This window comes from Pseudochaenichthys georgianus, chromosome 6, assembly GCF_902827115.2.
Source record: "Pseudochaenichthys georgianus chromosome 6, fPseGeo1.2, whole genome shotgun sequence".
Lineage (NCBI taxonomy): Eukaryota > Metazoa > Chordata > Actinopteri > Perciformes > Channichthyidae > Pseudochaenichthys > Pseudochaenichthys georgianus.
Genome location: NC_047508.1, coordinates 11,269,207 through 11,280,312, shown reverse-complemented (window position 1 = coordinate 11,280,312; position 11,106 = coordinate 11,269,207). Strand labels below are relative to the sequence as shown.

The 11,106-nt window shown below is 39.3% G+C and overlaps 1 protein-coding gene and 1 non-coding gene across 2 annotated transcripts; one reads left to right on the top strand and one right to left on the bottom strand.

The window, feature by feature from the left end:
* Positions 1 to 1,136: 1,136 nt before the first annotated feature.
* setd6 (SET domain containing 6, protein lysine methyltransferase) lies at positions 1,137 to 3,858 on the bottom strand. Its single transcript, XM_071203376.1, is given in 12 exon segments — positions 1,137 to 1,404; positions 1,407 to 1,539; positions 1,649 to 1,762; positions 1,837 to 2,056; positions 2,168 to 2,314; positions 2,417 to 2,611; positions 2,816 to 2,957; positions 3,036 to 3,088; positions 3,090 to 3,178; positions 3,302 to 3,328; positions 3,330 to 3,383; positions 3,751 to 3,858. Coding segments are annotated over 12 exon segments (1,359 nt in total). The 5' UTR covers positions 3,778 to 3,858; the 3' UTR covers positions 1,137 to 1,246.
* Positions 3,859 to 5,069: 1,211 nt separating this feature from the next.
* Positions 5,070 to 5,141, top strand: trnap-agg (transfer RNA proline (anticodon AGG)). The gene has a single exon. It is a non-coding gene; the product is annotated as a tRNA-Pro (tRNA).
* The last annotated feature ends 5,965 nt before the right edge of the window (positions 5,142 to 11,106 follow it).

The following is an 11,106-nucleotide window of genomic DNA, read 5'->3' as shown; positions in this document are numbered from 1 at the left end:
AGTAAAAGTCGAAGCACTCGGATATTGTACTTGATTAAAAGCAGAAGTACTCAGGTCTTGTACTTGAGTAAAAGTAGAAGTACCAGAGTGTAGGAATAGGAATACTCTGTTAGTAAAAGTACTGCATTCAAAATGTTCCTCAAGTAAAAGTAGAAAAGTATTCTCATCAAAATATAGTAAAAGTAGTCGTCGTGCAGATTGGTCCATTTCAGAATAATATATATGATATGTTTTATAATGATTGATCATGAAAGTGTTCTCAATGCTGGTAAAAGTGCAGCTAGTTTGAATGAATTTGTATTCTGCAGGGTAGCTTGTGGATTTACTCCAGGTGGAACTCAAGTCTGATTCACACTTGATTAGAGTTTCACAATCATTCATCCAGATCTGTGAAGTAACTAAAGGTATTGCATACATGTAGTGGAGTAAAAGTACACCCATTTACCTATGAACTGTAGAGGAGAAGAAGAACAAAGTAGCAAAACATTGAAATACTTAAATAAAGTACAGTATCTCAAATTGTACTTGAGTTTATGAATTTAGTTACTTTACACCAGATGCCATAAAGATAGAAAGACTCAGCCTTGCACAGAGGCATGACAATATATTTTCAAATGCTCAACAGTGCTGCCAAAATTATAAACCGACTGCGACACAATTAAAATAAATGCTTTATATATTTCTATTAGATGTGACTCTTTACATTCTGTTGATATTATCACTGCTGCTTTAGTTGTTCTGACTAAATCCTCTTATTCCTCATTTTAAAGCCGATATTCTGTGGGCTCGGGTCCTTGTCACCTTTTCCATACCTGATGAGTTTGCATCCTGATAATACTTAGTAAGGAGGTCATAATATTTTTGACTCATGGCTGAAGTTAAGTTTCTCCAGCTCTCCCCAGGTTGGCAATAAAATGCATCTCATTGATGCTTTAAAAATATGGAATATTCAAAATGTTCTTCCGGGGGAGCATGCCCCCAGGACCCCCCTAGAGGGATAATATCCTTTTCACCCCTTACCCGTTTCATGCCTGCAGTATACATTTACAATGTAGAACTTTTTTTTTTAAATATAGATTTGAAGATGTGTCCAAACTTTTGACTGGTACTGTACATAAGTGTACAAATCATTTGGACATATGTCTTAAAAAAAAAATATTTATTGACAGGTTATTTTAGGAGACATTTTTGGTGTGCTTCTTGATATCAAAAGGAATTCCTCATGTGGTCTGCCTCACTGCTAGAGTCATGACTTGGTGAGCTCCATCAGTCTGTGCAGGATGCTCCTCTGTCCGCAGCGCACCTGAAGGGCACGCTGCTGCCGGCTGCTCAGTCCCTCAGGTGCAGACCCTCCCTCCTCCCAGTCTCCGTAGGAACTCGCAGTCAGACGGGCGGCTTCATGATTAGCCATTTCCACGAAGCATTTAATCCAGGGAGACCCTCGTAAGAGAAAGCAAGGGAAATATCCTCTTCCTCATCTTCCTCCCATCCTTCGTGGTCTTTGAACTCTGAGAACTCCTCCTCTGACATGCACAGCACCTGAAGACACAAAACGATTGTCCAATAAGCCGTTCCTCAAACTTCGTCAACAAAGTGCTCATGTTTTTACAGTTATGGTGTAAGCAAACTGCTCTGTTGCTCGTCTCACCTTGAGCACAGAACGCAGCTCTGTATCTGTAAGGCAGCCCTGCTTGCCAAACACAAAGGTTGCTTTCTCTTGCATCAACTCAAGCAGCATCTCCCACTTCTCCTCCACCAGCTGCTTGGGCCAGATCAGACTGAACACCTGGGGAAAGAAAAGGCAGATGAGGAGGGAGGGTTATCGTTTCCCTCAACGCTTCTTTCTTGTGATACTGTAGTTTGCAAACTCTTGAAATACCTTGTGTTGGCGACTTTGTAGAGGTTGATGATGGGAATGTCAACGGTGTCGTTGCTGTTGCTTTGATGTGGCTCCGTGAAGCCGTACATGTGCAGCAGCTGCCAGTTGGCCAGTTGCCCGTAGGTGTTAAACCCTCCTCGCCCTTATGAATGGGGGCGAACGCAGACCATCTTCAAACTGTCCTGTGAAAATTGAGAGTTCAGAACAATGTTAACGGGGCAGTTAATGCAAATGCTAAACGAATACCCAGGTTTAAAAAAAACAAAAAAAAGTTCGATGGCTCCTCACCAGTGGTAAACTCCAGAAATAGCATTGTGATTAGACACATGGTTAAGCATGTCAGCCATTGGAACCATCATCAGTTGGTATGGGGTTTTCTCCTCCTCCTCATCCTCATCTTTATCATCATCCTCCTCTTCCTGTGGCTCTTGGAAACTACAAAGAGGATCTCAGGGTTACATTTCAAATTTAGAAGGACAAAAAAGAAAAGATCTGGATACTTTACGTACAAGTGTTTTTCGGCTTGTGCTCACTAACCTGTAGGCCATGACAAAGGCCACCAGCTGTGTGTAGAGCTCCATTGTGTGTGTGCCGGGGTTCCAGAGGTCAGGGTGCTTTCTGATGAAGGGAAGAACCACGTTTGTGTATTCCCTCTGGATGTTCACCAGGTCTGTCTCTACAGCCTCTGGAATACCCGTTCCCCTCAGTAGTCCGTCCCTCTCCTCTTTAGACCTGAACGGATGAACTTTGAATTACTGTAAAGATAACTACAAATTAACATAACGTTTTTTATGCATGGTCCTTGTTTATAATAATATCAACTTTATAATGTAATGGTAGCTCCCTTAATTTAATTCATACCAAAAAAGTAAGATATTGTGGCAGCCCTGATCTTTACGATGGAGTTCAGATAGAGATTTAAAAGTTATTTTTTACCAGAACATGGGGTGGTCCAGTGTCTTGAAGTTGGCCCACAGAGACAGGTAGGGTTTCCATTGGGACTGTGAAGATGTATATTCATACAGCAGAGCCAGCAGCAGGGGAACCCAGCCCGACGAGCTCTCCAGAGATGACTTTTCTGTGAAGGGTAAGAGAAGGGGTTACAAACAGAGAGGAGCTTCAATCCTGGGAAAGCCTCTTTGTAATTATATATCACCTTTCTCCAGCATGGCAGAAACCTTGGTTGTTCCTGGTGGAGAACAGCTGATTGGGGATGGTGAATAAAACCTCCCCCTCCTCTATGTGTCTTTAGCCAGCATCCCATACTCTGGCCACTGTTCCCTCTTTACTCACACACACCTACACAGAGAGAGATGCTAAAAACACCTTGCCATGTAGATAATATGAAGAAAAGAAAAATCAGGGAATTAAACGGATCATATAGTTTGCCTGACTGTCAGTTGGCTCCAGAGCTTCACATACCTTATGGCTGAGTCTCAGGCCGAGCTGTGTTGCACCACTGTAGAAAGTTCTGCAGCGGATTCATCTCTGAACCGTAATCCACCTGTCAGCGCATGGATAGATCTTGAGTTATCAATATAAGCAGGTATGTGTGACCTAGTGATACGGTGCTTTTAGTTTGACTTCATACAGTGACAGTCATCTCTACCGCGCCAACAGTGTAAACATTGTAACTGCGTTAATAACTATGGCTAGATAACGTTATGTTAAGTCCATTGAACTTAACTTCACCGTACATAACATTATGAATAGAAAACACAACATGAACCTGAAGCAGCTAACGTTACTCACACGGGAAGCTTGCTCTACGTTGTATGATATCTAAGTTATACAGTTAACCAAACACACATGTACAAACAGCCCAAGATTAATCATCTTTGTTTTTTGGTTTGAAATGATTAAAGTGTAACCTTGGGTCGTTTGGCTCCAGTTGCCATCGTGTTAATATAGTTGAAAACCGAGTACTTGGTAAGCACTGGTCCTGCTAGTGAATTAGCCGAAAGCTACTGGCACATGCGCCTGCGCCATGCGGACAGTGAAACAAATAAAAATAGCGTGGGTTAAGGTAAGACCCGAAAGATGACTTGCAGGCAATTCATTTACATGACATGACAGGTAAACAGAATAGTTTTTACACAATTGTTTTAATGGGGAAGTTTGTATAATATGACAATTGGTATGAACCATCATGAACAAGGACAAGCATTGTAATGATTTCTGACTATTCCAAAATAATTTGATCAGTTTAAAAGCTAAACTGTATCCGTAGGCTATATCTGTACAAATACATGTTGTTTTGATATGCAATTTGATATTGGTCATTCATAAAATGTTTACATCATAGTTATGACTATTGATTCTGAAATGTCCAAGTGATAATTTGCTGTTTACCTAATGACCACAAGGACGCGCTGTTCAGTCAGACGAGCATTTGACCTACAATCTGCCACATCATGACATCATCAGCTGTTGACCCTAACTTCTGGCTCGTTGGTCTACTCAAGGGGTATGATTCTCGCTGTGGGTGCGAGAGGTCCCGGGTTCAAATACCGGACAAGTCCTGTATTTTGACGTGCTTTACTAATTCTGATAGCACACAGTCAGTTACATAACACAGCTTAACTAGCATTGTCAGATGTCAATTGCACAAGTTTAAAATAAGTATGCAGCTCTCAGATTATACAAAGGCACTATACATAGTATTTAAAATATTTTTTTTTACAATTTACATAAGTGCATAGTACAGTATTCAAGTAGAATGTATTGAACACTTTCATTTATGATGAGACTTTATGAAAAGGACAGGCAAAGCTAAAAATGGCTCTGACTTCCTCCTCAAAGGTGTTCCAGGCTCTTAAACAAAATGTGCCCTACCTTTAACATGCCTCCTCATGATATGCATTGGCTTAATTTGAATGGAGAACACATAAAACATTAACAGCATAAGAATTTGGTAAATTCTCTTACATTTAAATATATCCCTGCAGATGTCAATGTTAGTTAGACAAAACAAAATAAAAGATGAAGCACAGCTCTATTTGAGAATGCTGTGAAAGCTGAGAGGAAACAAATGCTGAATAGGTTTTAAAATGCTGTGCTGCTGAGGGTGCTCTTTCACCAAATACATCGTGGGTCTTCCAGCTGCCACATCAGCAGAGAGAAGTTATATTGCATGTCTGGAGGAATGAAGGGTTGAGGTTTTGCTCTTCATTCTTTTCTTCATGGAGAAGGTTCGTTGGTCTAGGGGTATGATTCTCGCTTAGGGTGCGAGAGGTCCCGGGTTCAAATCCCGGACGAGCCCTTCTTTTAAACTCTGGAGTTCAAAGTCACAAGAACTATGATGCAAAGGACATAGCCAACCGTTTTATAGATAGATAGATTTTATGCAACCTACACAATAAATAACAATGTGTTAAATATAAATTGTAACTCACATGAGCTAGTATACAATGGACACAGCAAACAGATTGATGCAGCTGACACAAGAAAATAAAATGTTACATTTAAATTACTCATTGGCAATTTAAGTGTGGGTATTTTTCAAAAATGACTTAAACACTTAACAAAGTTTCAAAGTTTGTATTCGTCCCATTCTCTGCATACATCTCTACATTGAAAAACGTGTTAGCCTCAAGTACTGTGCTTGAAGTATAATTATAATAATATATATAAGATAAGATGTACTTCAGTGATCCCAAATAAGCCCTGAGCCTGTTTTCCAGGTCTCAGGCTCGAAAATGACATTCCCAGAACAAATGAACATAACTTCACTACTAAAAGGGTTAAATTAATAATCGTTTTGCTCAAAGCACTAATAAACCTGTGAGTTGGATGTAGAACAGTCAGAATCAATATAGATTTTTTTTAATTTAAAAGTAAATTCAGATTGAACATAGTAAAAAAAATTAAATGATAGTGTCCGTCCAAAGAAAATAAATTGCTTATAGTGAAAACCACCCTTGAATGATGGGATAGCAGACTAAAAGCTTTAGGAATCCAAACTATAGTATATACCCTGTATCAAGATTGATGCAAAACAAGTGAAATGTGACCTTTTTAAAGAGATTTAGCACAAAAAAAACACTTCCGGGGTCATATGGGTGGATTTGAAAATAGGTTGATCATCCCAGTTTTCATTAAACTACATTATTTTTCAACAGAGTTTTTGATCTCAGCAAGTACTTTTTTGTAGCGTGTCACACAATAGCAAACAGGCCCGGCCTCAGCCTCTCAGCGACTTGGTTTGTTTCCTGCTGTCGCTATAGTGAGTTTGTGTTGTGCATTTGTGTGTGTATCCAATGCTCATTTTCAGGTTATAATAAGTATGTTGTGCCTCTAGTGACATGTTTATAAATATAAACAAAGGTTTTAGGTTAGTGACAGTTTTAGAGTATTAGTGAATTCCCTTTATGTTGGAAGTGTGTCACAAAGAAACTTGCACTGTAACATGTTTTAACAGGTTCATATCAGTATTTAGTGTCTCTACTTGAAAGAGTCCTTTCCTTCTGATGTTCAGAAAGATCTTAATGTTCAAAAAGCTCTTTATTTTGCTCATACTTTCTGTGCTGCAGCACCTCTTTTCACCCTCTGTCCTATTTGTCAAATTAATTACAAAAATTAAATGTTATAATTCGTATGTATATCTGTTGCATACTGTATATTTATGTTTCTACTTGAAAAATAAAAATATTTCAGCATCTGAAGTAACTTCAAGCCTTGATCTCCTTTTATACATTTGGGTGATGTTTAATGTTCTAAATTCAGTCAGTAAGAAGTTTAAGGAAGCTGGGGAACTTGTCATTATAATAAGAGTTAGAAATAGAAAACACCAGTTGACTTAAAGTGGACCTATCATGCTATATTTGAAACATATATTGTAGGGCCATACCTATATAAAGTATATAATATATATATTTTTTCAAAATACCAAACAGATCCTGCATTTTAGCCATGCCTCATTTCACTCTATTTGCTCTTTCCAGCCCTGTTTTTGCAGGGGGCTGATTCTATGAGCTGCAACTGACCACACCCCCCTGCAGGAGAGGGTAGTTGGCAGTTACTTTGGCATTAGGGCAGGGATATCTAGATACTTTCCAAGGTTTGACATAAGGAATTGTGCTACTTTTAAAGCAAGCAACGATGTTTTCAAATCTGTAATCAGAAAGCTCCTCAAAAACACTATCGAAGCAGTTCCTGCCGTTGCTACGTTAGTTCAAACAGTAACAACAGACTATTTTTCTTAGCTGATGCATGTACATTTAAATCAATACATACAACTATTTTTTAAATCAATAAAATCATTTTCTAAATCCATAAAAGCATTTCAATTAATATTGGGAGTCATATCGTTACTTTGTTGAGAATGTGGCCATGTAATAAGCGGGATAATGTGCAGCAACGCGGTCATTATGGGGAAAAGAACACCGACAGGCTGATCAGGAGCCCGACGCGAAGCGGAGGGATCTAGATCGGCATGAAGGTGTTATTTACATATGATTATATAGAGTCATTATTCATTTGTTTTAAAGCAGGAGGCGCAAACCCTTGCCTCGGGGAGAGAGAAAAAGAGCCACAGCGGAGAATAAACAGAAGGGCAACCATGGCAACCATTCGCGGGATGTCTTCTTCGCTGCTTTTGTGGCAGACTACAGCACCACTTACAGGCCTGGCATATGTACTACGGATAATTGACCAATAGCCGTAGCGCCACCGTCCTGACGTCAGGACAGTGTTCAAATCTGGATCAGTCTGTATCAGATCTGTTGCAGCCCCTTTTTTAGAGATTTTGTTATGGAGGAAAATAGAGAGGGTTGTGTTTTCTGACACTTGGTGAGTTCCCTGACACACCGGGGACACATATTCATGTATAAAAGAGGTACAAAAGTGCATTTTGCATGAAAATGTAAGTTCAATTGCTACATGAGTCAACATAACTTGAATTTGTCAGTTGGTATAAATATAGTTAAAGTTATCCTAACTTAGAATTGTGAGTTAAGATAAGGTAGAAGTTAAAGTTGATTTGACTAGATAATGAACATTTCTTGAATCAATAATGTAAAATGTTAAGTTTCTTTAACTCAAAGTATTAAGTTATAACAATGAATGATCATTAATAAAAGAACTTGTATAACTTAACATTGTGAGTTGAAACACAGTTACATTTAGACATTAAGTCAACTCATAAGGCAGCCCTTGAACTTATGTTTTTAACCCTCCGGTATAATTCGATTGGACGCAAATTAGTCATTCGAGACAAAAAGTCCACTGCAAAATACTTTGATAAAAACATTATATTAAAAGTTTTTTTTTTCTTTCAATCAACTTCAGTCCTGATCAAAAATACCAAATGTTAAATTATGTTCAGGATTTTAACCCTTGAACTGCCAGTTTGAAAACATGAATTTGCGTTTTCTATATGAAAAACATGCACAAAAAGGCAGTTATTTTCCATATAATAAATGTTGCGGGGGTCGGCTTTTTTTATCACAGTCTTGGATATGTCAAAGATTAGTAACAACATTGATTTTGGTGGATTATTAGTTTTTGCACAGAATCAGATTAAACAAACAAACTCACATTAGCACCCGCGGACAAAAATGTCCCATCCACTCCCATTATAACCACATCTTTTGATCTCTCCATCATACCGGTATAAAATCATGCATTTTGTAATGTTAGGGGTTTATATTGGAGGATAATAGTTCAATTTGTCCTTTTTACTGAATATCACCAGATGTGACATTTTACCATTGAATTACATGCTTGTCATTTCTTGGTTTCTTTGCCTGTTGTGTAATGGGGCCCTTCCAGCCATTGGAATACATGTATGCAACTAATATGATATAGGTGTGTTGGTATGGATGTGGAAGAGTGGTATCAGCTGAGAAATGTGTGTGGTCGTGTGTCTGGATGTACAGTGTGTGTGTACAGAGAAAACAATATACAGTAGATTTGGTTTACAGCAAGTCGCAGTTTTCGCCTCATATCTCCCTTTCTTTCTCTCTGTTTTTCTCTCACTCCCTCATTCCCAAACTCATACACACTCTTACATATTAAACCTCCTTATACCTTGTATGTGTGTGAGCGATTGTGTGTGAGAATGAGACAGGACTAAGTGTGCTTCATTATTAGGAGAAATCCAAATGAAACCTGTGGTGCAACGGTGCACCAGAGGAGGAAGCGGGGTAAACGAGGCGGCGTAAGATTACGCATGAGAAGGCAGCGGCTCCCTCGGATTCCTCTGCCCTCGATGATCCTGGGGAACGTTCAATCGCTGAGGAACAAGGTTGACGAGCTTCAGGGTAATGTTCGGTTTCAGAAGAATTTCAGGGACTGCTGTGTTTTGGCCTTCACTGAGACTTGGCTCACAGACTGTAACCAGGACAACGATCTGTTTATTGACGGTTTTGGAGCTCCCTTTCGTCTGGATCGAAAGGCGGAAGTGACAGGAAAGACTCAGGGGGGCGGAGTATGTTTGTACGTAAACAAACAGTACTGTAGCTCTGTGACTGTCAGAGAACGCATTTGCACCCCAGATGTTGAACTGTTATCTGTTTCATTGCGTCCCTTCTACCTACCCCGTGAGTTTCCCCAAGTTTTTATAACAATAGTGTACATCCATCCCAGGGCAAATGCCACCTCTGCCTCCAGCACTATCTTTGATTTGGTGCAAAAACTGCAGTCAATTTCACCTGACGCACCAAACTTTATACTTGGGGATTTTAACCATGTGACCCTCAAAAAGACACTCACTAACTTTGATCAATATGTCTCCTGTCCAACCAGGCGGGATAAAACATTAGACCTGTGTTATGGGTCAGTAAAGGAAGCCTATAAGTCAGTCCCATTACCCCCACTGGGCTCTGCTGATCATAACTGTGTGCATTTACTGCCCATATACAAAACAGTTTTGAAGCGAGAGAAAGCATTGACAAAGGACATACATGTCTGGACAGAAGAATCTGTAGCCTGTTTGCAGGAATGTTATGACTGCACTGATTGGGATATGTTCAAAGAGTCTTGTGGTGCCGACTTGGATGAAGTTGTTGATGTAACATGCTCATATACAGCCTTTTGTAAAGACATGATTATTCCGTGTAAGCAAGTTAAAATATACCCTAATAACAAACCATGGGTGACCAAGGCGGTTAAGTCCAGCATTCAGAAAAAGAAACACGCTTTTAAACAGGGAAGTGCCTCTGATCTGCATGATGCTAATAGGGAACTTAAAATAGAAATTCTGAAAGCTAAACAGAATTTTAAATCTGAACTACAAAATAAAATGGCTGCAAACAACCTTGGCTCCGTCTGGAGTAGCATGAAAACCATAACAGGCCTCCGGGAAACAAAGAATAGCTGCCATGTGACTCTGGATGGCTTTAATTCAGATGTTGAGTTTGCAGATGCCCTAAATCACTTTTTTTTCTCGATTTGACACATTTGATTTCAGTAATAATATATCTGAACTGAAGCTTAAACTTGAGACGATAAGCATTTAACATAGATCAGAGGGAAGTGGAAAAGGCCTTTCGTTTAGTAAAAATAAATAAGAGTCATGGACCTGACAACATCTGCGGTCGTTTACTTAAACTTTGCGCAAAAGAACTTGTGTTCCACTACATTTTTAATATGTCTTTACAGACACAGCATGTGCCAAAGGTTTGGAAGGATGCTGTGGTAGTCCCTGTTCCCAAATCCAGAGGCCCCAAAACTCTTAACGATTTTAGACCAGTTGCACTTACATACATTCTAATGAAGACATTGGAAAAACTAGTCAGAGCAGAAATCTTAAGGAAGACGGAGCATGCACTCGATCCCATGCAGTTTGCTTACAGGCCACACAAAGGAGTGGAGGATGCCACGGTCACCTTATCTGACTTACTTTTTAAACACTTGGAGGGAATTGGATCTCATGCTAGACTTTTATTTGTTGATTTTTCATCTGCTTTTAACACAATTCAACCTCATATTCTAATTGGCAGACTTTTAGAACAATTTGAAATAAGCAATAATCTTATGGGCTGGATTCTTGATTTTTTAACCAATAGGACACAAAGAGTGAGGGTGAATGGGACCTTATCTGATCAAGTCAGCTCCTCCACTGGTGTCCTTTCACCACTATTATTTATACTTTACACTAATATGTGTCAAAGTAGGTGGGAAAATAGGACTATTTGAAAGTATGCATATGACTCTGTAATTGTTAGTAGGCTCCAGGACAATGAGACCAGCCACGGCCCTGTCATTGACGACTTTGTCAGGTGGTG